The 26,291-nt window shown below is 41.2% G+C and overlaps 1 protein-coding gene across 1 annotated transcript in view; it reads left to right on the forward strand.

Annotated features, from left to right (window-relative positions):
• Positions 1–25,231, forward strand: part of MTIF3 (mitochondrial translational initiation factor 3) — a 65,369-nt gene extending 40,138 nt beyond the window's left edge. Inside the window, exons 3-4 of the mRNA XM_053705045.1 lie at positions 12,812–12,966; positions 24,907–25,231. Coding sequence (XP_053561020.1) covers positions 12,812–12,966; positions 24,907–25,098 — 347 coding nt within the window. The 3' untranslated portion in view covers positions 25,099–25,231. The remainder of the gene's footprint in view (positions 1–12,811; positions 12,967–24,906) is intronic.
• The last annotated feature ends 1,060 nt before the right edge of the window (positions 25,232–26,291 follow it).

The following is a 26,291-nucleotide window of genomic DNA, read 5'->3' on the forward strand; positions in this document are numbered from 1 at the left end:
CGAAGGCCTTCTCTGCATCCGTAGAAAAAAGAGCCATGGGCACATTCTCCATTTTGGCGTATTGTACTAGTTGGAGTACTTTGAAGGCGTTATCCCTGGCCTCCCTTCCCGAGATAAAGCCCACTTGGTCTGTCCAAATGAGCATGGGAAGATATTTGTTTAGACGTTTTGTTAAAATTTTAATATCTGTATTTATCAGAGATATAGGTTGAAAATTTTCAGGGGCATTGGGGGGCTTACCCGGCTTAGGAATGACGGAGATGTGGGCTTCCAACATTGAGCTGGCAAGCTGGGGGCTGTCTCTCAAGCTATTGAAAAGTTGGATCATAGTTGCTGTTAGAGATCTAAGGAATGTTTTGTAGTACCTGATAGTGAACCCATTGGGACCCAGACATTTGCCTTGTGGTAAATCCTTTAATTGCCTGGGAAAACTGCTCTTTGGAGATAGGGGCATCTAGAAAGGCCACACCCTCGCTATCTAGTCTAGGCAGCTCCAGTCCACCCAAGTAAGTGTCCATTGCTTGTTGTTTGTTTAGGTTAGTGTTATTTTGTGTTTGTGATCCCGCCATGTTATTAATGTTGTATAAGGCATTATAGTAGGAGTGAAAGGCATGGGCAAACTGTTTGTTGCATTTTAGTAACGATCCGTCTTCAGTCTTTATATGATGTATATATGATTTAAGTTGTTTTCTTCATAGTGATCTGGCTAACAACTTTCCAGGTTTGTTACCGCCTTCGTAGTATTGTTCTTTGATTGTAAGTGTTCTGCGGTGGTAGGCTTCCATTAAAAGCTGTTTTAGATAATTTCTAGTGTGTATTAGTGTTTTTCTAGTGTCCTCATCCAAGGGATTTTATTTGTGTTTTTTCTCTAGGGTGGATATGGTATTAAGTAATTGAGAGTGTTTAGCCCTGTATTGTTTGAGCAACTCGGCTTTATGTTTAAGGAATTCACCACGCATAACACATTTGTGGACTTCCCAAGTGGTTGTTAGGGATGTTTGAGTAGGGTCATTATGTGTGAAGTAGTCTGTTAGTAATCAAAGCAGAACTGCAAAACTCACTGAGTTGTCAAGGAGTGTCTCGTCCAGTTTCCATATGTATGTAGTGGGGGGATATCAGACCAAGTTATGTGGCCAATACTGCTTGTGTTAACCATGTCAAGACCCACAGTGTCGGTAAAAATGTAGTCAATACGCGAGTATTTATTGTATGGAGGTGAGTAGTATGTGAAGTCTTTATGTGTTGGGTGTAATACTCTCCAAACATCGTGCAAAACAAGATCAGAGATGGTTGTTTTGATTTGTTTTAGAATCCTGTTAGGTATACTAGTAATGCCATTAGAGGTGTCCAGACCAGGGTCCAGGAGAACATTGAGGTCGCCCGTTGCAAAAACCCGGCCCTTTGCATGGTCTAAGAGTGCTGTGGAGAATCTTTTTAATGAACCGATATTGGTCAGTGTTTGGAGCGTATATTGTGGCCAGCGTTATAGGGTGATCATAGAGCGTGCCTCTTAAGACAATAAACAGCCCATCTGGGTCTTTTTCGATATGTGTAGGTTTGAGGGGGGTGGAGTGATGAATTAAGATTCCCACCCTGCATTTTTTAGTTGTACCAGAAGCAAAGTGCATTTTGGCCCCTACGAAAATGTGTTTCCTGAATGAAGATAATGTGGCTTTGTAGTTTTTTAAGATCTCTTAATGCAATTGATCTCTTACCTGGGTTATTCAACCCTTTAGCGTTTATGGTGGTGAAGATGATATTGTGTGTCTGAAATTTGCTAAACTGGTGATCCATTCTATGAGAAAAAAAAGGGTGAAGGATAGGACTAGCACAGAAAGAAGGGAAGGGGAAAAAAGGGTTTAGTGAGAGTTAGTAGAGGAGTTAGTTAAGAAGAAAAAAGTAAAGTATTTAAGATTCAAGACCGCAAACAGTGAGAGCGGTAAACTTTTTTGTTGCAATAAAAGATGCTAATAATTATTAACCAAGTACTCAATAACTGTATAACATGTAACAAAGGTCAATGAGGGTAAGAATCCATAAGGACGAACAACCTCATAACAGATTAAACACCCGGGGTCTAAAACGTTCGGCCATGGGTAGTGCATAATAAATGGTGTATAAGAGTGTAGTAAGGGTGGAGTGGCGTAGTGAGGGTTACTACTTTGATTTTGGGCTGAACAATATCATTAATGGAGCTATACAACTACGCTTAGGGAGCTCCAGGTAGTGTGTCCCTAAATGCTTTTTCGGGGTCCTCCAGGCCCGCTGGAGTGTATCCAGGCGGCCTCCTATTTAGGGGAAAGAGCACTGAGTTAAAATGTATATTAAAGGCACGCCTCAAAATAGCTTTGTGTAGGAAGTCCCTATGTCTATGTTTTGTCAAGGTTCTTCTATTGTATTAGGGGGGCCTGTTTGGCATCCTAAGAGGGAGATCAGTGTTGGTATGAGCTATGCATTACAGCTTTATTTCCTATTATCTATAGAGAAAAATTGTCATTAGAACAAGGTTATGATGGATTGTTGTTTTGCTAACAGCGTATTGCAGATGCTTATACATTTAAGTTGCATAGAGGCTTAGATTAGTATAAGTTGAGCACCAACATTTTTAAGTTAGAACAGCTAGATAATAGTGCTCCATTGGTACTACAAGCTGATTTAGCAATCCTAGTCCAAAGAGTGTAATTGCATACAAAAAAGAATACAACATTTTCCTTGTTTCAACATAAGATGATTTCTTATTGTTTTTAAGTCTTTGGCAACAGCGCTGGAGGAATTAAGAAATACCAGAGTTTCCTAACTCCATGTTGTCCTCGGCCTGTGGATGTTCCGTGTTGATTAAGTTGGCGTAAAAGGCCTGCACCTCGGATCCCGACCTAAAGATGACAGTCTTATTGTTGTGCGTAGTGATTAGAGATACTGGGAAGCTCAGTGGTAGTTTGCTGTATAGAGGTGGTGGCATTAGCTTGTGCCTCTTCTACTTGAGATACTCTGTTTTCTAAGGTGTTGATATATTTTCTTAAATCCCCAAAGAGGCTGCACATTTCCGCAATTACATTCTGAATATCATTTTTTGAAGATATATGTTGCAGGTCATCTCTAGTTAATGGAGTTTGTGACTGCAGGCCACTCTAGCAAGTCGGTATGGGGAGTGTTTGCTGGCTGTTGGCCATATCTTCGCTCGTTATTGCACTTGGTGGCTCTGTTGGCTTCAGGAATTTGCTCAGTGGTCTGGATGATGTGCTTTTTTCAGCTTTACCTTGTCTTTTGTGAGGCATTACCTAATGGCCGCTCTGCAGGATGTTAAATTATATTTTTAAAGCGTTAGGTGTAAGGAGTTTAAGGCCCCTGCGTCTGGGGTGAGTGTGGTAGGTTTTGTATTTGAGCAACAAATTCTGCGCTTGGTGCTTTCACTCCCGGTACTTATAAAACCAAAGAAGAAAAGTCCTGGAGAGGGTGAAGCAGCACTATAAGTGCAGTATGGTAGACAGACTCATATAAGTGCAGCTAGTAATGCTGGTATGAGATGAGGTTGTGCTGAACTATGTTTTGTGTATATAGGCTGTTTAGAATCTCAGTCCGTATTCTTTAGATAAAGCTTCCATGCGCAATGCAGTAAGGTTAATTCCTCACTTTAAAGAATGAAGTGCCCCCTGGTTAGTGTGTTTCTAGGCACAGCAGTGCGATAAGGAGCTTTGCAAGCTGGAGTTTTAAATCGAAGATAGTAGGTGGTGCCTAAGCAACTCAGCAATGGCATCTATTTGTTTTGTCACTAAGAGGCAGCGTAGCAGTGAGATTGCTTATTTGTATGGCCCTTAGTATCAGGGAAGCAGAGGTGCTCAATACCCAGGGGCTGTTAAGATGCCACAAATTAAAAGTATGACTTACTTTCTGGGACGGTGTGGATGTCTTGCGGCTGTTGCGCTTGTGCCTTCCTTGGTCTCGCACTGAGATAATGTCACGGCCCCAGTGCTTTCCGCGGGTTAGCAGCAGTGTATGCAATGGATGGAGTCAGTGTTACACGGCAAATTAGAAAGCCTCACCGCATCGCTATGTAGCTTGGCTTCTTCGCTTCTCCACAGCCTGCAAAATGGTTCCTCTGTGTAGCGCATCAAACTTTGAGCAGGTTCAGCGCCTAAGCCAGTTGACTCGATAGCCCAGCTTCACCTCTTATAATAGGTCAGAGTAGATCGCCACTTCTCCCCTTTATGTTAGCTGCGGTATTTTAATGGATTTACACCATTTTATGAGGTTGTATTGCCGTTTGTATTAGGAGCTTCTCTGAAACACAGCCATCCGCCTGCGTGGCCAAGCTCCGCCCGAGCATTTAAATTTTGACCGAAATATCCCATTAAACTATATTTACACTTTTTTGTCAACTATTTTTCACATGACAGAATAGGGATAGACCGATTTGTTTTTTTCCAGGGCCGATACCGATTATTGACCACCTTTTAGGCCGATAAACGATGACAGCGGCCGATATTCTGTACATTTAAAGTTTTGAAATATCAGCACAATTTCTACACAAATCTGGTATAAACTAAACATGCTTATTAAAATTTTAAACATTAAAGGTAAACAACTGGAAAAAATAAAGTGCTTGAAAATTAACTTATTAAATGGCTTCCCAAAACATAGAAAAATGGCATAAATCCCTATTAAACTGCACACCGATATAAAATAAATTTAAGCCACTACTGCAAAGCTAGACACTACACGATTTCTTTAATACTCCCAGTTAAGTAGAAAAAGATTATAGTGCAGAAAACATAACATTTCAGCATGTTCTCCTAATGGTCAGAGCATTGTATCCACTGCTAGAGAATAATTATACTAGTCTCCTATAGTGAAAAGCTTTCTACTCAAGGTTTGTTGTGGACATTTAATTGATGTGCCTGAACTATCATTTTTTTTAAAATGTTTTTTTTTCTATGCCCATGAAAGGGGAAAATTAAAATATTTAAATTAAAAAAATCGTCAAATATAGACGCTTTAGTAAAATATTTTGCAAATGTGTAAAATTTATCAGAATGCAACAAATAATGTTCTATTTGTGACAGTAATTAGATTGATTTTATGTGTTGCTGACCCCTATGAGCAAATCAAAAGTAATTTAGCTCTGTGTACTTCAGGGAAACTCTGTAGCTTTAAGTGCCACTTAAATATCAGATTTTCCATTTCACAAATCATATATGTTTGTTTATGCAAGTCCATCTACAGGCCTGCCATTGGGGGTATGGTAGCTGGTAACTGAGCTCCCAGGAATACCTTAGCTTGGACTCTGTTATCAGTGCTATTTATTATTAGATGCTATGCTATGTCAAGCTTATATCTGCTATAGATGATTAGTGTGATGATTTGTGTCACTTAAAACTACATAGTTTCCCTGAAGTACACAGAACTACATTTCTTTTGATTTGCTCCATATCTGTAAGTTTCTGGCTGATACAGATTATTTCAGAAATTTCAAACATCGGCCCTAATAATCGTCCGCTCCGATATATCGGTCTATCCCTATGACAGAAGAGAGATTATTTTTCTTAAGGGGAAGATAAGCCCCAATTGTTGATACATATAGACCATGCAATTTTAAAAATGGTTCTAATTGACTTCTTTCATTATGGGACAGTCTAGTCAAAATCAAACTTTCATGATAGGGCATACAATTTTAAACAACTTTGCAATTTACTTTTATCATCAAATTTGCTTTGTTCTCTTGGTATTCTTTGTTGAAAGCTAAACTTAGGAAGGCTCATATGCTAATCTCTAAGCCCTTGAAGGCTGCCTCTTATCTCAGTGCATTTTGACAGTTTTGCACAGCTAGATAGTGCTAGTTCATGTGTGTCATATAGATACAATTTGTGCTCACTCACATGGAGTTATTTATGAGTCAGCACCGATTGGCTAAAATGCAAGTCTGTCAAAATAACTGAAATAAGTGGGCCGTCTGCAGAGGCTTAGATACAAGGTAATCACAGAGGTAAAAAGTATATTAATATAACAGTGTTGGTTATGCCAAACTGGGGAATGGGTAGTAAAGGAATTATCTATCTTTTCAAACAATAACATTCTGTAGTAGACTGTCCCTTTAAATTAACTTTTTCCTCTTGGCATTCTTTCTTTTGAAGATCCCTTCCTATGTTGTGTCGGGAGCACTACATGGCAGCAAACACTGCTCCATCTATTGTTCTTGTTAAAAGTATTTTTGTAAAACTACTGTCCTGTAGGGGTCAATTTATTAAGCTGGATTTAAAGCTTTGCAGGGCAGCCTGTCATGAGCAAACCTGCACCCACAAATTTAAGAAACATGAACTGATTATTTTGCTTCTCTGCCACCTCAAATGCAGAGATCAATTGCTCATTCTGGGTGATTGAAATGCCCTGCTCTAGAGCAGTTGGTAGGGTAGAGCAGGGGGGGGGGGGGCATTGCACAAGGAAACTCTTGTGCAATATTACATTTTGCCATGTTTTGCAGCATTACAAGTGGTGATTGCGGGCGGACTGTTTCTCTATTTGTGAACCTGTCCACCTACAATCATGATAAATTTTGCCAATAGTGTTTCAGAAATGTGCTCGCTCCTTGCTGTATCTGAATCATGAAAGAAAAAAAGTTTAGTAGTGTGAGTAAAACTTGATTTCTTTCCTATGGCATGGCGAGTCCACGACTTCATTCCAATTACTATTGGGATAGTCAACTCCTGGCAAGCAGGAGGAGGGAAAGAGCACCCCAGCAGAGCTGTTAAGTGTCATTCCCTTACCCATAACTCCCGTGATTATGGCTTCATAGCCAAAACGCATAGGACCTGTCTGCCTACACGTGTCCTGTTGACAAACTTGTTTGTGCGTTTCCTCGTTTTAATATTTTGGATGATTAATACATTTTGACATTTTTACTTTTGGATCCGGAACTCCTCTTTTTGTTTTTTGCCATAACCCCCAGTCATTCTTTGCCTCTATCAACGGGAGGATGACGAAGATGAGTGTCTGAAGATATTTAATCCTTTAATGGGTACTTTTCCCTGCAAGCAAGGATTGGGGTCTAGCTGTGTCCATGTCAATCTCTTTAGTAAGAGTAATGGTGGTAGAAGCTGGTGAGGTAGTCTTTGCTTTACTTCTAACACTATTGCTACGCCTTAGTAGAAAACCAAAGTTGGTTACTCTGTTTTTTCTCTCTCTTTCTACAGGTCCCTGACAGAGTGTGATTTGTCTGTCACACCTAAGAAGCTGTTCCTGCCCTGCAGCTGGATCCACAGTTAAGTGCGTTTGCCTTCTAGGTACTAAAGGGCAGCACTTTGGTGGTTAACTTTCCAAGTGGATCTTTATTTGCAACACAATATCCCTTTTTATAAGGGATCATGTAGTTGAGCAGCTCTGCAGGCCTTTTGTGTGTGTGTGGAGGACATAAAGGGTTATTACATTTTCCCTTAATATGAGGATATAATTACTGGCTCAAGGGTTAAGGGGTTAATTCTCATAGTAAGGAGTTAATACTCCTTTATTTATCAGCCTATATTTTCAACTTGGCATTCAAGGCACAATATTGTAGGGGACAGAGATTGATATTTGCATTTTTATAGTTAACGGTTCCCTCAAGAAATGCACGCTTTTATTATATGGCAGTGTTTCTTTTTCTCTACTCCGCTCACGTGATTCTTCGCTCTTCTGCATTTTTCACTTGAAGAGTGGAGCGTAGTTCGTCAGTGAGTTCTTCTGTGACGGCTGATATTTGAAGTTTGCATTGTCTAATTTAGGAGGAAGTTCTCTGATCTGTGCAGAGGAGACTCCCGACGATATCTAGTGGTGCCTTCCTGGTCCAGTGCGGTAAGACTCCTCAGTGAGACTGAGGTTATAGAGGTGGCAATTTCAAAATTTAGTTTTATCTTTTTTTCTGCAAAACTGCTATTTGACTGCTTATCGTTTAGGGATAAGGGAGGTGGTTTTTTATTTTATATATATATATATATATATATATATATATATATATATATATATATATATATATATATATATATATATATATATCCCTGTGATTATGGACACAGATCAAGATTCTGTTGCTTTTGACAAATGTTTACTCTGCTTGGAGGCTAACATCAATACCCCCTTTGCAATTTTGCTCTACTTGCTTATCCAAGACCTTAAAATTTAAAGATAAATTAAACCCTTCTGAGCCAAATGTTGTTCAGGATATGCCTCTATCTCCTCAAACGTCCCAAACCTTATTGGGTTCACATGCAGTGCCCTGCGGTTCCTCTCAACATTACCAGGAGATTTTGCTGCGCAGATAACTTTTGCGTTTTTTTCTGCAGCTTTATCGGCTTTCCCTGCTTTGGGTAAGCGGAAGAGGAAATCTAAAAATATTTCTGTTAGTAAGGTTTCTGAGCCCACTAAATCTGCGTTAGTCAACCTTTCCCATATGTCTGATGAAGAAGATACCTCAGTAGCTTCTGAGGGTTAGATCTCAGACTCTGACTTCATAGGGGAAAATTCAGCAGAATCTGAGGAGTTTTATTTTAGATTTAAACTAGAACACCTGTGTTTACTTTTAATGGAGGGCCTTGCTACTTTGGATGACTGAGTCTTCTGTCGCTATCAACCCTAAAAAGTCTAGTAAACTTAACAGGGTTTATGATGTCCCTTCATCTGTGGAAGTTTTTCCAGTTCCAGACTATATGTCAGAAATTATAACTCAGAAATGGGAAAAGCCGCCAGTGATCCCCTTTTCCCTGTCCCCTGTTTTTGAAAAGATGTTTCCTGTTGCTGACTCTATACGTGACTCATTGCGTACAGTACCCAAGGTTGAGGGAGCTATCTCTACTCTAGCCAAGAGAACTACTATTCCTATTGAGGATAGTTGTTCTTTCAAGGACCCTATGGATAAGAAGCTAGAGGCTTACTTAAAAATATGTACATTTATCAAGGATTACAATGGCAACCTGCTGCAAGTATTGCTACAGTTGCGGGGGCAGCATCTTATTGGTGCGATGCCTTGTCTGACCCGATTTCAGAAAAGACTACTATAGAGGAGATCCAGGATAGGATCAAGGCTCTTAAACTGGCCAATACTTTTATCTGTGATGCCAACATGCAAGTGATTAAACTGGGAGCCAAGATGTCTAGCTTCGCTGTTCTAGCTTGCAGAGCTATGTGGTTAAAATCTTGGTCTGCAGATGTTTCTTCAAAGTCCAAACTTCTGTCTTTGCCTTATAAGGGTAAGACCTTGTTTGATCCTGGTCTGGCTGAGATCATTTCCAAAATTACTGGTGTAAAGGGATCTTTCATTCCTCAGGACAAGAAAAATAGACCTAAGAGTCGCCAGAATTCTAATGTTTGTTCATTTCGTAACTTTAAGGGATAGAAGTCTTGCTCCTCCTCTTCCAAGCCGGATCAGTCCAAGTCTTCTTGGAGGTCCAGTCAGCCTTGGAATAAGGCGAAGCAAGCCAAGAAGCCTTCCTCTGATTCTAAATCAGCATGAAGGGACTGCCCCGATCCAGTCTTGGATCAGGTGGGGGGCAGGCTTTCTTTTTTTCAACAGGCTTGGGTACTCAATGTCCCAGATCCTTGGGCCGTGGACATAGTATCCTAGGGTTACAAAATAGGATTCAAGACTTAACCTTGACAGGATAAATCTGCCCCTGGGAGGACATCTGCAAACCAGGTAAAGAGAGAGGCCTTCTTAAACTGCGTAAAGGACCTATATTCCCTGGGAGTGATTGTTACTGTAGAGGAACAGGTCAAGGATTCTATTCAAATCTGTTTGTGGTTCCCAAAAAGGAGTGAACTTTCCATCCTATTTTAGACCTAAAGTGTCTCCTTCAAAATGGAAACCATTCGTTCCATTCTTCCATTAGTTCAAGAGGGTCAGTTCATGACGACCATAGATTTGAAGGAGGCTTATTTTCATGTTCCCATTCACAGGGATCATCACCAGTTTCTGAGGTTTGCCTTCCTGGACAAAAACTTCCAGTTTGCTGCTCTTCTTCTTGCTACGACTTTCAGAATTTTCACGAAGGTTCTGGGGGCTCTTTTGGCAATGGTCAGATCTCAGAGAATAGCGTTGGCGCCTTACCTAGACGACATCTTGGTTCAAGCACCATCTTTTCAACTAGCAAGATCTCTTACAGAGATGTTGTTGTCTATTCTATGTTTCCATGGGTGGAAAGTGAATCTGGAAAATAGTTCACTAGTACCAGACACAAGAGTGTGTTTCTTGGAAACAATTATAGATTCTTTCTTGTTGAAAATCCAAACTTCTGGCTTCATGCCTTTCTCTCCAGTCTTCTGTTTGTCCTTCTGTGGCCCAATGCATGGAGGTGAGGTGATTGGTCTGATGGTAGCTTTCTTGGATATCCTTCCTTTTGCTCTGTTCCATCTGAGACCTCTGCAATTATGCATGCTCAGTCAATGGAACGGAGACCACTCAGATCTCTTACAGAGGATAGATCTGGGTCCCCTCATGAGAGACTCTCTCTCATGGTGGATTACACAGGACCATCTGCCTCGGGGCACATGCTTCCTAAGACCTTCCTGGGTGATTGTGACCACGGATGCCAGCCTGATGGGCTAGGATGCAGTTTGGGGCTCATTAAAAGCTCAGGGCCTCTGGACTCGGGAGGAGTCTTCTCTGCCCATAAACATCTTGGAGTTGAGAGCAATCTTCAATGCTTTGACGGCTTGGCCTCAATTAGCCTTGGTGTGGTTTATCAGATTCCAGTCAGGCAACATCACCTAGGTGGCTTACATCAACCACCAGGGAGGAACTTGGAGTTCCTTAGCAATGAAGGAGGTGACACGCATTCTGCAGTGGGCAGAAGCTCACAATTGTCTCCTATCTGCCATCCATATTTCAGGGGTGGACAACTGGGAGGCGTATCTCCTGAGCAGACAGACCTTTCATCCCGGGGAGTGGGTTCTCTATCCGTAGGTATTTTCAAAGATAACCCTCATGTAGGGGGTTACCGAATTGGATCTGATGGCTTTTCGTCAAAAGGCCAAGCTTCCAAGGTACGGTTCAAGGTCAAGAGATCCTCAAGCAGCTCTGATAGACGCTCTGGCGGGTTCCTTGGATCTTCAATCTGGCATACCTGTTTCCTTTGTTCGCTCTCCTTCCACGAGTAATTGCTTGTATCAAAGAGGAGATAGCGTCTGTGATTCTAATAGTTCCTGCATGGCCTCGCAGGATCTGGTTCGCGGATCTGGTGAAGATGTCATCTCTTCTACCTTGGAGGTTACCTCTGAGGAAGGACCTTCTACTTCAGGGTCCCTTTCTTCATCCAAATCTAGATTCTCTGAAGCTGACTGCTTGGAGATTGAACGCTTAGTTTTGGCTAGGTGTGGCTTTTCTGAGACAGTTATTGATACCATACTTCAGGCTCATCAGCCTGTTACTCTCAAATTGCGAAATTACCTCTGTTGGTGTGAATCGAAGGGTTTCTCTTGGAGCAGGGTAAGGGTACCCAGAATTTTCTTTTCTCCAGGAGGGTCTGGAGAAGGGTTTGTCAGTCAGTACTCTGAAGGGTCAGATTTCTGCACTGTCTATTCCAGATGTCCAATATTTTGTTCAGGCCTTGGTCATAATCAGGCCTGTGTTTAAATCTGTTGCTCCTCCTTGGAGTCTTAATCTTGTTCTTAAAATTTTGCAGCAGGCTCCGTTTAAGCCAATGCATTCTGCTGATATTAAATTATCTTGGAAGCTTTAGTTTCTTCTTGCTTTTTCTTCTGCTCGCAGAGTTTCTGATCTTTCTGCTCTGCAGTGCAATTCCCCTTACCTTATTTTTCATGTGGATAAGGCAGTCCTTCGTACTAAGCTGGGATTTATTCCAAAGGTTGTGTCGGATCGTAATATTAATCGAGAAATTGTTGTTCCTTCTTTTTGTCCCAATTTTTCTTCCCAGAAGGAACATATTTTGCAGAACTTGGATGTTGTGCATGCTTTAAATTTTACCTTCAAGCAACTAAAGATTTTCGGCAATCTTCTGCCCTGTTCGTTGTTTTCTCTGGTAAGCGTAAAGCTCAGAAGGCTACTTCTACTACCCTTTGTCTCTGGTTGAGAAGCGTTATCCGGTTAGCTTATGAGACAGCTGGACAACAGCCTCCTGAGAGAATTACGGCTCATTCCACTAGGGCCGTCTCCTCTTTGTGGGCTTTCAAAAATGAAGCCTCTGTGGAGCAAATTTGTAAGGCGGCAACATGGTCCTCCTTGCATACCTTTTCCAGATTCTACAAATTTTTTACTTTTTGCCTCGGCTGAGGCTTCATTTGGGAGAAAAGTTCTTTAAGCAGTTCTCCCTCCTCTTTTCATTCTGTGTCCTCTAGCTTGGGTATTGGTTCCCACTAGTAATTGGAATTAAGTTGTGGACTCTCCTTGCCATAGGAAAGAAAACAAATTGATCCTTACCTGATAAATTTATTTATTTCCGGGCATGGACAGTCCAAGGCCCCCGCCCTTATTGAAATTTAAGACGGCAGTGTTTTATGTGTAAACCTCAGGCACCTCTATACCCTTGTGTTATCTTCTTTTTCCATTTCCCTTTGGCCAAATGACTGGGGGTTATGAGTAAGGGAAGTGACACTTAACAGCTCTGCTGGGGTGCTGTTTGCCTCCTCTGCTGGCCTGGAGGTGAATATCCCACTAGTAATTGGAATGAAGTTGTGGACTCTCCATGCCCGGAAAGAAATAGATTTATCAGGTAAGCATACATTTTGTTTGTTTTGTTGTTGTAAATATTGAAATATTTATATTTCAGTTGCTTGATAGATTATAAAATGCATTTACAAAAATAATAATAATAATTTTTCCCCTCATCAATAGGTCCGGTACAGATTAAAGAACTGTCTTTTTCTGCACTTATTGCAAAGCATGATTTAGATACAAAAATGAAACAGGTGATGCACTGGATTGAAAAGAAGCATCATGTCCGAATCACAGTTCAGAAGGGTAGCTCTGCTGAGGGAAATGACAAACTGGTAAGTGGGAATTCACTCTCTGAGCTTTTTACATTTGTAACTGTTCTGTTTTAGTGTAAAACACATCAACTAACGTGCCTACTACCATCTTTTAATAAACTGTAATTTGGTTTTATTTACTGCCTATCTGTATATGGGTTCTATGAATAGCAAGTTTTTGGGCTAGGTACATATACAATTCTGGCAATTATTATTTAAAAAAAAAACAAAAAAAAAACCAACTAACTCTATACCTATCAGTGTGTCCCATTGATGGGATCCAAAAAAAAGATGTCCCATGCGGCAACAAATTTATACTATCTTTATACCCCCCCCCCACCCATTCCCACCCTCTCTTCAATGCCTACCCATTCCATATCCTTTTGTTATTTTTTTTGTTGTTTCTTTTTTTAATTAAAGGGATATGAAACCCATTGTTTTTTTCTTGCAGGATTCAGAGAGCATGCAATTTTAAGCAACTTTCTAATTTACTCCTAATATCAATTTTTCTTAGTTCTCTTGGAATCTTTATTTGAAAAAGCAGGAATGTAAGCTTAGGAGCCAGTTCATTTTTGGTTCAGCATCCTGAGTAGTGCTTGCTGATTGGTGGCTACCGAAGGGCAAGCACGGCTATTGGCTAAGAGGTGGAAATGTCACCTTTAAAAAAAACAAAAAAAAAAACATCTGTGTGGTGGGCACTTAAAGGCCCTTATGTTAGTTCATGAATCTGCAGCGAAATAAAGGTACCTTTTGATTAATGAAGGTTGCCTTTATTTTTAGTGATGGTAAATTCTAATGTTTTTGAAACACTAACATTTACCATCACTTTAACTGTGAAGGCACAGTGCTACTGCTTGCAATTCCATATAAATCGGGCACACATGTTAGCTACAACTCCCTATGTATATGAGGTTGCTGTTACTATAGACATTTCTGTGCTGGCTTCTGGATTTTGTAAAGCCATTCAGCATTGCAAGAGTAGTAACCAAGCTTTTCAGTGTTGTGTACATAGTGTGGTTTACCTTGTGGGAACTATGATTCTTGCTTGCTTGCAGATTCCACGTATTCATGCTATTACTTTGGTTAATGACGATGGAAGCATAACCAAATAACCTGGTAACCAGACGTGTAGCCAGTTAAGTGACAACCCACTTGCAGGCTTATTTGTGTACACTGATTTTAAAGGATAGTTGTCACTAATTCTTTTTAACAACTTAGAAATTCTGCTGTTGTACTTTTGATTAAATGCAAAGTATCTGTCACAGCCGATACATGCTCAAGGTTTCAGTTCATTATTGAAAAAATATGTTTAACTGCAAAACAATGGGGAAAACACGAGACTGAAAATGTGTGTCAGGGGGGGGGGGGCACTTTTTTGAGCTTTGTCTCCTTTTTTAACTTGTTTACTTGGCAGCATTCATTTGATTTAATGTCATTTGCAAGTGGCAATGGCAGCCTGTGTTGAAATGTGGCGATAGAAATAAAAGTATTTCAGCTCCTGCTAGAATCTGGAGCTTTTTTTGTAAGTATATTCGATTTGTATAGGTTGAACTCAATGTCTTTTTTCAACCTCATCTACTTTGTAAGGTAGCAAATGCAATAATTGTATTATATCTCCCGTTTATAGTAGGAGCTTAGCCTTAGTTTAGGGGCCAGATTTCAGACGATCTAGTTGCTATTTTTTTTTAATTATTTTTTATATATATTAAATAAATAATTCTCCTTTTTTATCAATCAGATTCTGATTGTAGCTTAATTAATTATAAATATATAATGCAGGTCTGCCTTTGACTTGCTATTATCTTATTCATTCTTTCTTTTTTTTTTCTAACGAGATTAAAGGGACAGTCAACCTAAAAAAATATTCCAAGTTATTTAGATAATGTTTGCAACGATTAGTACTGCAAACATCATCCCAATGTGGATAGATATGTAGTGTGAAAGTAAAAATAGTTACAAGTTCATCTTCGGCCGTTTTGAGATGGCCGCCTGAGCCCTCCTACCCCCCATGCGTAGTCCTGATTATGTACTCATCTCCACCATGAAACTACTCGATCCTGCTCGGTCCTGGGATTTGCGGAATGCGCCGTTTATGCTGAAGGGGGATAATTAAGTAACTAAAAATGACCGCTCCGAATCATAGCTTGTTTATTACTGCTTTACAAAACCATTGCTTTATTAACCATGTCTGCATGCTGCATACAAGAACCGCTATAATTCTGAGCAGTCATTTTTAGTTACAGAATTATCCCTCTTCAGCATAAACGGCGCATTGCGCATGCGCAAATCGTGGGACCACGCAGGATCGAGTAGTTTCATGGTGGAGATGAGTACATAATCAGGATGAGGCTTGGGGTAGGAGGGCTCAGGCGGCCATCTCAAAACGGCCGAAGATGAACTAGTAACTATTTTTGCTTTCACACTACATATCTATCCACATTGGGATAATGTTTTCAGTACTAATCGTGGCAAACATTATCTAAATAAGTTGGAACATTTTTTAGGTTGACTGTCTATTTAAGTATTTTTATCTTGCATGTGTGCTTGTTTGAGGGAATTTCCAACACAATAAATAGATTGGAATGAAAGTATGTGATTTATTTATGAGCACAATAATTCTGTACCATATAAATATAGAAATCGGGGAATAGCAATTTTCTCTTTATTTTTGCAATCCTCTGCAATCTGTACAAATCCTTTGTCAGTAATGTCTTTGAAATTGTTTCATTTTTTCTTATTTTTATAGAGGCAGTTTTCAGAAATGTGAGTTTAGGGGGGGACTCTTTCTCCAACATAGGTGTGTCCAGTCCACGGCGTCATCCTTACTTGTGGGATATTCTCTTCCCCAACAGGAAATGGCAAAGAGCCCAGCAAAGCTGGTCACATGATCCCTCCTAGGCTCCGCCTACCCCAGTCATTCTCTTTGCCGTTGCACAGGCAACATCTCCACGGAGATGGTTAAGAGTTTTTTGGTGTTTAAAGCGATGTTCTATATGTATGAAAACCAAGGTTTCTCCCCATTTAAATTTATGTGATGATTGTGCCATAGTGTCCAAACAAAGTAGGGACAATGATGCCACAGATAATGATATTGCCCAAGATGATTCCTCAAATGAGGGGAGTAAGCATGATACTGCATCATCCCCTTCTGTGTCTACACCAGTTTTGCCCACACAAGAGGCCCCTAGTACATCTAGTGCGCCAATACTTATTACCATGCAACAATTAACGGCTGTAATGGATAATTCTATTGCAAACATTTTATCCAAAATGCCTACTTATCAGAGAAAGCGCGATTGCTCTGTTTTAAACACTGAAGAGCAAGAGGACGCTGATGATAACTGTTCTGACATACCCTCACACCAATCTGAAGGGGCCAGGAGGGAGGTTTTGTCTGAGGGAGAAATTTCAGATTCAGGAAAAATTTCTCAACAAGCTGAACCTGATGTTGTAACATTTAAATTTAAATTAGAACATCTCCGCGCACTGCTTAAGGAGGTATTATCTACTCTGGATGATTGTGACAATTTGGTCATTCCAGAGAAATTATGTAAGATGGACAAGTTCCTAGAGGTTCCGGTGCCCCCCGATGCTTTTCCTATACCCAAGCGGGTGGCGGACATAGTAAATAAGGAGTGGGAAAGGCCCGGCATACCTTTTGTTCCTCCCCCTATATTTAAAAAATTATTTCCTATAGTCGACCCCAGAAAGGACTTATGGCAGACAGTCCCCAAGGTCGAGGGGGCGGTTTCTACTCTAAACAAACGCACTACTATTCCTATAGAAGATAGTTGTGCTTTCAAAGATCCTATGGATAAAAAATTAGAGGGTTTGCTTAAAAAGATGTTTGTTCAGCAAGGTTACCTTCTACAACCAATTTCATGCATTGTTCCTGTCACTACGGCAGCGTGTTTCTGGTTCGAAGAACTAGAAAAGTCGCTCAATAAAGAATCTTCGTATGAGGAGGTTATGGACAGAGTTCAAGCACTTAAATTGGCTAACTCTTTTATTTTAGATGCCGCTTTGCAATTAGCTAGATTAGCGGCGAAAAATTCAGGGTTTGCTATCGTGGCGCGCAGAGCGCTTTGGCTAAAGTCTTGGTCAGCGGATGTGTCTTCCAAGACAAAATTGCTTAACATCCCTTTCAAGGGTAAAACACTGTTTGGTCCTGATTTGAAAGAGATTATTTCAGACATCACCGGGGGAAAGGGCCACGCCCTCCCTCAGGATAGGTCTTTTAAGGCTAAAAATAAGCCTAATTTTCGTCCCTTTCGCAGAAACGGACCAGCCTCTAATTCTACATCCTCTAAGCAAGAGGGTAATACTTCACAACCCAAACCAGCCTGGAGACCGATGCAAGGCTGGAACAAGGGTAAGCAGGCCAAGAAGCCTGCCACTGCTACCAAAACAGCATGAAGGGATGGCCCCCGATCCGGGACCGGATCTGGTGGGGGGCAGACTTTCTCTCTTTGCTCAGGCTTGGGCAAGAGATGTTCAGGATCCTTGGGCACTAGAAATAGTTTCTCAAGGTTATCTCCTAGAATTCAAGGAACTACCCCCAAGGGGAAGGTTCCACAGGTCTCAATTATCTTCAAACCAAATAAAAAGACAGGCATTCTTACATTGTGTAGAAGACCTGTTAAAGATGGGAGTAATTCATCCAGTTCCAATAGGAGAACAAGGGATGGGGTTTTACTCCAACCTGTTCATAGTTCCCAAAAAAGAGGGAACATTCAGACCAATTTTAGATCTCAAGATCCTAAACAAATTTCTCAGGGTTCCATCGTTCAAAATGGAAACCATTCGAACGATCCTTCCCACCATCCAGGAAGGTCAGTTTATGACCACGGTGGATTTAAAGGATGCGTACCTACATATTCCTATCCACAAGGAACATCATCAGTTCCTAAGGTTCGCTTTTCTGGACAAGCATTACCAGTTTGTGGCACTTCCATTCGGATTAGCCACTGCTCCGAGAATTTTCACAAAGGTACTAGGGTCCCTTCTAGCGGTTCTAAGACCAAGGGGCATTGCAGTAGTACCTTACTTGGACGACATCCTGATTCAAGCGTCGTCTCTGTCAAAAGCAAAGGCTCATACGGACATCGTCCTAGCCTTTCTCAGATCTCACGGATGGAAAGTGAACAAAGAAAAAAGTTCTCTGTCCCCGTCAACAAGAGTTCCCTTCTTGGGAACAATAATAGATTCCTTAGAAATGAGGATTTTTCTGACAGAGGTCAGAAAATCAAAAATTCTAAGCTCTTGTCAAGTACTTCATTCTGTTCTTCGTCCTTCCATAGCGCAGTGCATGGAAGTAATAGGATTGATGGTTGCAGCAATGGACATAGTTCCTTTTGCACGAATTCATCTAAGACCATTACAACTGTGCATGCTCAGACAGTGGAATGGGGATTATACAGACTTGTCTCCGATGATTCAAGTAGATCAAAAGACCAGAGATTCACTCCGTTGGTGGCTGATCCTGGACAACCTGTCACAGGGAATGAGCTTCCGCTGACCAGAGTGGGTCATTGTCACGACCGACGCCAGTCTGGTGGGCTGGGGCGCGGTCTGGGAACCCCTGAAAGCTCAGGGTCTATGGTCTCGGGAAGAATCTCTTCTCCCGATAAACATTCTGGAACTGAGAGCGATATTCAATGCTCTCAAAGCTTGGCCTCAACTAGCAAAGGCCAAATTCATAAGGTTTCAATCAGACAACATGACGACTGTTGCATATATCAACCATCAGGGGGGAACAAGGAGTTCCCTGGCGATGGAGGAAGTGACCAAGATAATTCAATGGGCGGAGGATCACTCCTGCCACTTGTCTGCAATCCACATCCCAGGAGTGGAAAATTGGGAAGCGGATTTTCTGAGTCGTCAGACATTCCATCCGGGGGAGTGGGAACTCCATCCGGAAATCTTTGCCCAAATAACTCAATTATGGGGCATTCCAGACATGGATCTGATGGCCTCTCGTCAGAACTTCAAGGTTCCTTGCTACGGGTCCAGATCCAGGGATCCCAAGGCGACTCTAGTAGATGCACTAGTAGCACCTTGGACCTTCAACCTAGCTTATGTATTCCCACCGTTTCCTCTCATTCCCAGGCTGGTAGCCAGGATCAATCAGGAGAGGGCTTCGGTGATCTTGATAGCTCCTGCGTGGCCACGCAGGACTTGGTATGCAGACCTGGTGAATATGTCATCGGCTCCACCATGGAAGCTACCTTTGAGACAGGACCTTCTTGTTCAGGGTCCATTCGAACATCCGAATCTGGTTTCCCTCCAACTGACGGCTTGGAGATTGAATGCTTGATTTTATCAAAGCGTGGGTTTTCAGATTCTGTAATAGATACTCTGATTCAGACTAGAAAGCCTGTAACTAGAAAAATTTACCATAAAATATGGAAAAAATATATCTGTTGGTGTGAATCTAAAGGATTCCCATGGAACAAGATAAAAATTCCTAAGATTCTATCCTTTCTACAAGAAGGTTTGGAGAAAGGATTATCTGCAAGTTCTCTGAAGGGACATATCTCTGCTTTATCTGTTTTACTTCACAAAAGGCTGGCAGCTGTGCCAGACGTTCAAGCGTTTGTTCAGGCTCTGGTTAGAATCAAGCCTGTTTACAGACCTTTGACTCCTCCCTGGAGTCTAAATCTAGTTCTTTCAGTTCTTCAAGGGGTTCCGTTTGAACCCTTACATTCCGTAGATATTAAGTTATTATCTTAGAAAGTTTTGTTTTTGGTTGCAATTTCTTCTGCTAGAAGAGTTTCAGAGTTATCTGCTCTGCAGTGTTCTCCGCCCTATCTGGTGTTCCATGCAGATAAGGTGGTTTTGCGTACTAAGCCTGGTTTTCTTCCGAAAGTTGTTTCCAACAAAAATATTAACCAGGAGATAGTTGTACCTTCTTTGTGTCCGAATCCAGTTTCAAAGAAGGAACGTTTGTTACACAATTTGGACGTAGAGGCTACTAAAGATTTCAGACAAACATCTTCTTTGTTTGTTGTTTATTCTGGTAAAAGGAGAGGTCAAAAAGCAACTTCTACCTCTCTTTCTTTTTGGCTTAAAAGCATTATCCGATTGGCTTATGAGACTGCCGGACGGCAGCCTCCTGAAAGAATCACAGCTCACTCCACTAGGGCTGTGGCTTCCACATGGGCCTTCAAGAACGAGGCTTCTGTTGACCAGATATGTAAGGCAGCGACTTGGTCTTCACTGCACACTTTTGCCAAATTTTACAAATTTGATACTTTTGCTTCTTCGGAGGCTATTTTTGGGAGAAAGGTTTTGCAAGCTGTGGTGCCTTCCATTTAGGTGACCTGATTTGCTCCCTCCCTTCATCCGTGTCCTAAAGCTTTGGTATTGGTTCCCACAAGTAAGGATGACGCCGTGGACCGGACACACCTATGTTGGAGAAAACAGAATTTATGCTTACCTGATAAATTACTTTCTCCAACGGTGTGTCCGGTCCACGGCCCGCCCTGGTTTTTTTAATCAGGTCTGATGAATTATTTTCTCTAACTACAGTCACCACGGTATCATATGGTTTCTCCTATGCATATTTCCTCCTGTACGTCGGTCGAATGACTGGGGTAGGCGGAGCCTAGGAGGGATCATGTGACCAGCTTTGCTGGGCTCTTTGCCATTTCCTGTTGGGGAAGAGAATATCCCACAAGTAAGGATGACGCCGTGGACCGGACACACCGTTGGAGAAAGTAATTTATCAGGTAAGCATAAATTCTGTTTTCTTTAAAAATATGTACATATGCATTATGCACAGATAAATGGATAAAGGTAATTCCATAGACAGAGAGACAGTTGTATGTACGTATGTTCTATAGACAAAAAGTGCCCTCCAGTGAAATCCATGGAATATTTTAACATAGCTATTACCTATTTGATGCATTCATTTGGAGTGCTACAAAATAAATTGTGAAGTATGATTTCTTTTTTGTCTTCCATTCTGGTGCAAAAACTTGCATAAAGTTTCTTTAGCAAATTTGCTCTGATTTATAAACCATTAGAGGAACAGTTCTCCAAGATGGCCGCATGTCCTTAGATATAGCAAAAATATGCAATTGTGTGTTGACAATCAGCACAAGCAGCATTTTGTAGAAAGGTGCTTCAGATAGTACTAACTCTGATGTAGGCAGCAGTTTTACCACCGACTATGATCTAACTTTGGTATTGACTCATCATTGCTCTTATGACTCTGAGAACGAGAGAGAAAAACAGATTTATACTAACTGATATGTTTCTTCACACTTGAAGTGGATCCGCCCTGCTTTTGCACAATATTTCAGGTCATGCCTATACCTCTTAGAGATGTTTCAAATTCAGACTGCATTCTCTAAACTGAATTAGTATCTGAAGGGATTTATGTATCAGTGGGGGTTCTCACCCCCCCAGACGTATAACAGACCATCTACTCGCAGGTATTGACGTAGTCCTAACTTGAGTGTGACTACATTGATTTATTGATAGGTTTCAATATGGTTTAAGAGATGAACAAGCTTAGGTAATGAATTCTTCTTCATCTTGGTGTCACTTCTAAAATATGATCATATGCCTCACTAGAAACTAGGTAATTTCTAGTGGTAAGGGAGGGGGGCCTTTACAGACCACCTGTCTGACTTCATTAAATGGGTAGAAAACATGAATATTGTGAAGAGAAAGCACTAAATGGAGAAAATGTAAATATTGGTATGTATCGCTTTAATGAGTAAAATATAAGAAATATATAATAACATTTCTAATTTAAAGCAATGATCTAAAATCAAACTTGGTAAAATAATATTCTACAAGGTTGGCCAACCTGTTTTACAATGTCGTGGGATGTCTTTGTTTAAATTATGAAATAACTGACGATGAGCACTGTTGTGCTGTGTAAAATCCAACTTCAATCTGAAGTATTGTGCAATGAAGGCTTTAGTGATATACCCTCTCCTTATTAAACCAAGTCTTTGTATTTTTCCTTATTGCAACCCTGGTAGAAGAAATCCACACAGGATCTGTATTGTTCAGATTAATGTTTTGAAGTCGGAATCAAAGTAAAGTTCAGAGTAAAATTCAAAGTCCCCTACTATTTGCCATGTTAATCCTTGTAGACCGATCTTGGAGCCTGCACTAGTGACTCACCGCTGACTGCTTTCAGCGTCTGCCTCCTTGCCGCTGGATAGTTTCCTAATGTGGTCCACTGGCTCTATGGTTCTATGGATGCTATGTGAGGCAAAAGCAGTGAATTGGTAATCTGTGCAGTGTTCATGCTACGTGTTTCAGCTGTCAGCAGCAGCCTTTGTCAAGCTGATCACTGCTTCCTGTCTTCCAATATTTATACCATTGGTGGCATAAAGCAGGGTTTGTCAAACCTCGGTGTTGGGACCCTTTACTGGGTTGCAACACCATGTTTACTGGGTCGTGACTTGTGTGGGTTGTATGTTAAATAAGGGTGTATGTGTGCGCGTGTTTTGAGTGTATGTGGTGTGTGTTGTATGAGAGAGTGTGTGTGTTATTTCCTTTTGCAACTTTTCAAATTTGACTACAATCAGAAATAAAGTATGCACACATTTTAGTCACTGCTGAAAATAGCAGCTATCTTGTATATTACTTAAAATTTTTTCAGTCCGAGCATTAAAATATGGTTGCAAAGGTATGTGGTATCATGGCACTGGGTCCTGGGGAAAAATGTTTGAAGAACTCTGCTCTACATGATATACAAGATGGGCGCAGGGTTCTTCAAACGGGTCGGAAATCATTGCTGGGTCGCATTACAATGTTTACTAGGTTGCATCTTGTGTGTGTGTTCTATGTGTGTGTGTTATTACCTTTTACAACACTTTCAAATTTGACTACAATCAAAAAAAAAAGTATGCACACATTTTAGTCACAAAAATTGCAGCTATCTTGTACTATATTACTTCAAACATTTTCAGACCAAGCATAAAAATAGGTGTGCAAAGCTATGTAGTATCATCGTACTGGGTCTTGGGGGGAAAAAAGTCTGAAGAGCCATGGCATAAAGCATAGGTTTAAAGTTCCAATTGGACATTTTGTGTTCCCCTTTATATGAGACTAGTCCTAAAGCCCGTGTACACGGGCCATTTTTTGCTGTACAGCGGTCCCACCCCTTGCTCTCTCTCTATCCCCCCTCTCTTTTGTGCTCCCTCCCCCCCCCCTCTCTTTTGCGCTCTCTCCCCCCACTCTTTTGCGCTCTCTCCCCTCTCTCTTTTGCTGTCTCTCTCCCCCCTCTCTTTTGCTGTCTCTCTCCCCCCTCTCTTTTGCTGTCTCTCTCCCCCCCCCTCTCTTTTGCTGTCTCTCTCCCCCCCTCTCTTTTGCTGTCTCTCTCCCCCCTCTCTCTTGCTGTCTCTCTCGCCCCTCTCTTTTGCTGTCTCTCTCCCCCCTCTCTTTTGCTGTCTCTCTCCCCCCTCTCTTTTGCTGTCTCTCTCCCCCCTCTCTTTTGCTGTCTCTCTCCCCCTTCTCTTTTGCTGTCTCTCTCCCCCTTCTCTTTTGCTGTCTCTCTCCCCCCTCTCTTTTGCTGTCTCTCTCCCCCCTCTCTTTTGCTGTCTCTCTCCCCCCTCTCTTTTGCTGTCTCTCTCCCCCCTCTCTTTTGCTGTCTCTCTCCCCCCTCTCTTTTGCTGTCTCTCTCCCCCCTCTCTTTTGCTCTCTCTCTCCCCCCTCTCTTTTGCTGTCTCTCTCCCCCCTCTCTTTTGCTGTCTCTCTCCCCCCTCTCTTTTGCTGTCTCTCTCCCCCCTCTCTTTTGCTGTCTCTCTCTCTCTCTCCCCCTCTCTTTTGCTGTCTCTCTCTCTCTCTCTCTCCCCCTCTCTTTTGCTGTCTCTATCCACCCTGCCTTTTCTGCTCCCTCTCTCCTCCCTCTCTCCATCCCTCCATCCCCCATTAGAGCTCTCTGTCTCCCGGCATCTGGCTCGGCCCCGCCCGTGTCACGCCCGGCCCCGCCCACGTCACACCCACCCAGTCACGCCCACTCCACCACACAACGCCAGGAGGTTAGTTGGAAGGACAGGTGTGTTTGTCCTCACGCGCAGTCTCTACTGCCCCTGACAGCTTCGGACAAACACACTTGGCCTTTTATTATATAGGATACGACCAGGAGAGGAGAGGGTATATCGCTAAGTCTTCATTGCATCTAAGCCTTTATTGCACAATACTTCAGGTTTAAGTTAGATTTTACACAGCACAACCGTGCTCATTGTCAGTTATTTCATATTATAAACAGACATCTCAGAACATTGTGAAACAGGTAGGCAAACCTTGTAGAATTTTATTTTACTAAGTTTGATTTTAGATAATTGCTTTAAATGAGCAACTTTAATCGTATACATTTTCTTAAACAACTTGTTATATTTTACTCATTAAAGCGGTACATACCGATATTTGCATTTTCTCCATTTATTATAGGTTTTAGCGCTTTCTCTTCACAATATTCACTTTTTCTATCTTTCTGTAGTTGTGTGAGGGAAACATTTAGAAGATTAAGCTTACCTATTTTTTGCAGCACAAGAATAAACAACTTTACACACAGACTTAATTAGATGGGTACAAGGCTCCTTATGTGAAACTGGGAATTTCTCTCTTCTAAAAGAGGGGTTACACTCATTGGTAATTGTCATGTGAATACTGTGATAGTGGTAATTACCTACCCCAATTACACACATCTGCAGTGTTTGAGGAGGAGCTTTTAGAGCCTCATGAAACGGGGGAGTATGAGACCTCTTTCCAATGTGAGGTCTTATACACCTGTCATGACCTGCCTAATGCACTAACTGTACGTGGCAGTGGCTTCAAAAGAGCCCCTATCCCCTATTTCAGGTCACCCGTGTATTATAATTGAATAAACAAGTCTGATACAGGACAACATGCAAGTTTTTTGTTTTTTTTTGTTTTGTTTTTTTAGGTCCCCTGAAAATAGTTTTAAATATTTTCCCTGTTTATTTATCCTAGGACGTTTTGAACCAAATTGCCGAATCATTGTCAGAGCAAGCTACTTGCGTATTTAAGCCAAAACTCATTAAAGAAGGAAGGGCAGCAGTTTGTGTGTTACGACCATTGTCTGACAAAGAACTACGTGAGCACAAGAAAAAGCTTCAGACAGACTCTACGCAGACTGAAAGCACCAAATCAGAGGTTTCTTAACCAACCTGTGGTAAAAGGCACAAGTGACTTCTGTTCTGCTAAACAAAGACTTGCATCAAATTGTTATAAATCATAAAATAATTATATTCACGTTTTACTGTTTGTAATACAAATAAAAATCAGCTACCAAAAATCTGCTTGTTTTCTACTTGACAGGAAAATGGTTTATGAATAGGTTTATATGGTACTGTTACATAAGGTGTCTATCGTGGGAGCGATATCAATGGTGGAAGAAGAGCACAATGACAGGTATGGTGACTAGAGGAGGTGCCATAGACTGAACCCTAACTAGTACTTTTTTACGTTTTATATTATCTATAAATACTTATATACAAAATCTACATATCCTTCCAGCACATAAGGTGTTTGGCAGGAATACGCACAGCATGGCATGACTGTATTCCTGAATATACTAAACAAAAGCAAGTCACAAATACCTAAACAAATGTGTGAAGATGGTAGATTGTTAGATACAGAATAATTTGATGACAGCATGACATGACACACATGGCTCAAGACATTTCAACATCCTATTTAAATGGACACTAAATACATTTCATGCAAATCCCTCTAATCATGGGTGCTGCCATTATAGAACCTAGATTACACTGCAGGGATCTGGAGGAGAGTTGCTTGGTAGTGTAAAAAAGATAGACGAGGAATTGTTAGAAATATGCTGCATTTACTGTGAAACTTGTTTTGCATATAGATTATGTGAAAGGGAGGTGGTGAGTAACCTTAATAATATGCTTTTAACCCCTTAATGACCAGCCCATTTTTCAATTTTCTTACCCTTAAGGACAAAGTCTATTTCTCCAACATAGGTGTGTCCGGTCCACGGCGTCATCCTTACTTGTGGGATATTCTCTTCCCCAACAGGAAATGGCAAAGAGCCCAGCAAAGCTGGTCACATGATCCCTCCTAGGCTCCGCCTACCCCAGTCATTCTCTTTGCCGTTGTTCAGGCAACATCTCCACGGAGATGGCTTAGAGTTTTTTAGTGTTTAACATTATTAACACATATTTAGCCTTGAGGAATCATTTTATCTGGGTATTTTGATATAATAATATCGGCAGGCACTGTTTTAGACACCTTATTCTTAAGGGCTTTCCCAAAGCATAAGCAGAGCCTCATTTTCGCGCCGGTGTGGCGCACTTGTTTTTGAGAGGCATGGCATGCAGTCGCATGTGAGA

The sequence above is a fragment of the Bombina bombina genome, chromosome 3, assembly GCF_027579735.1.
Source record: "Bombina bombina isolate aBomBom1 chromosome 3, aBomBom1.pri, whole genome shotgun sequence".
In the NCBI taxonomy this organism is placed as follows: Eukaryota; Metazoa; Chordata; class Amphibia; order Anura; family Bombinatoridae; genus Bombina; species Bombina bombina.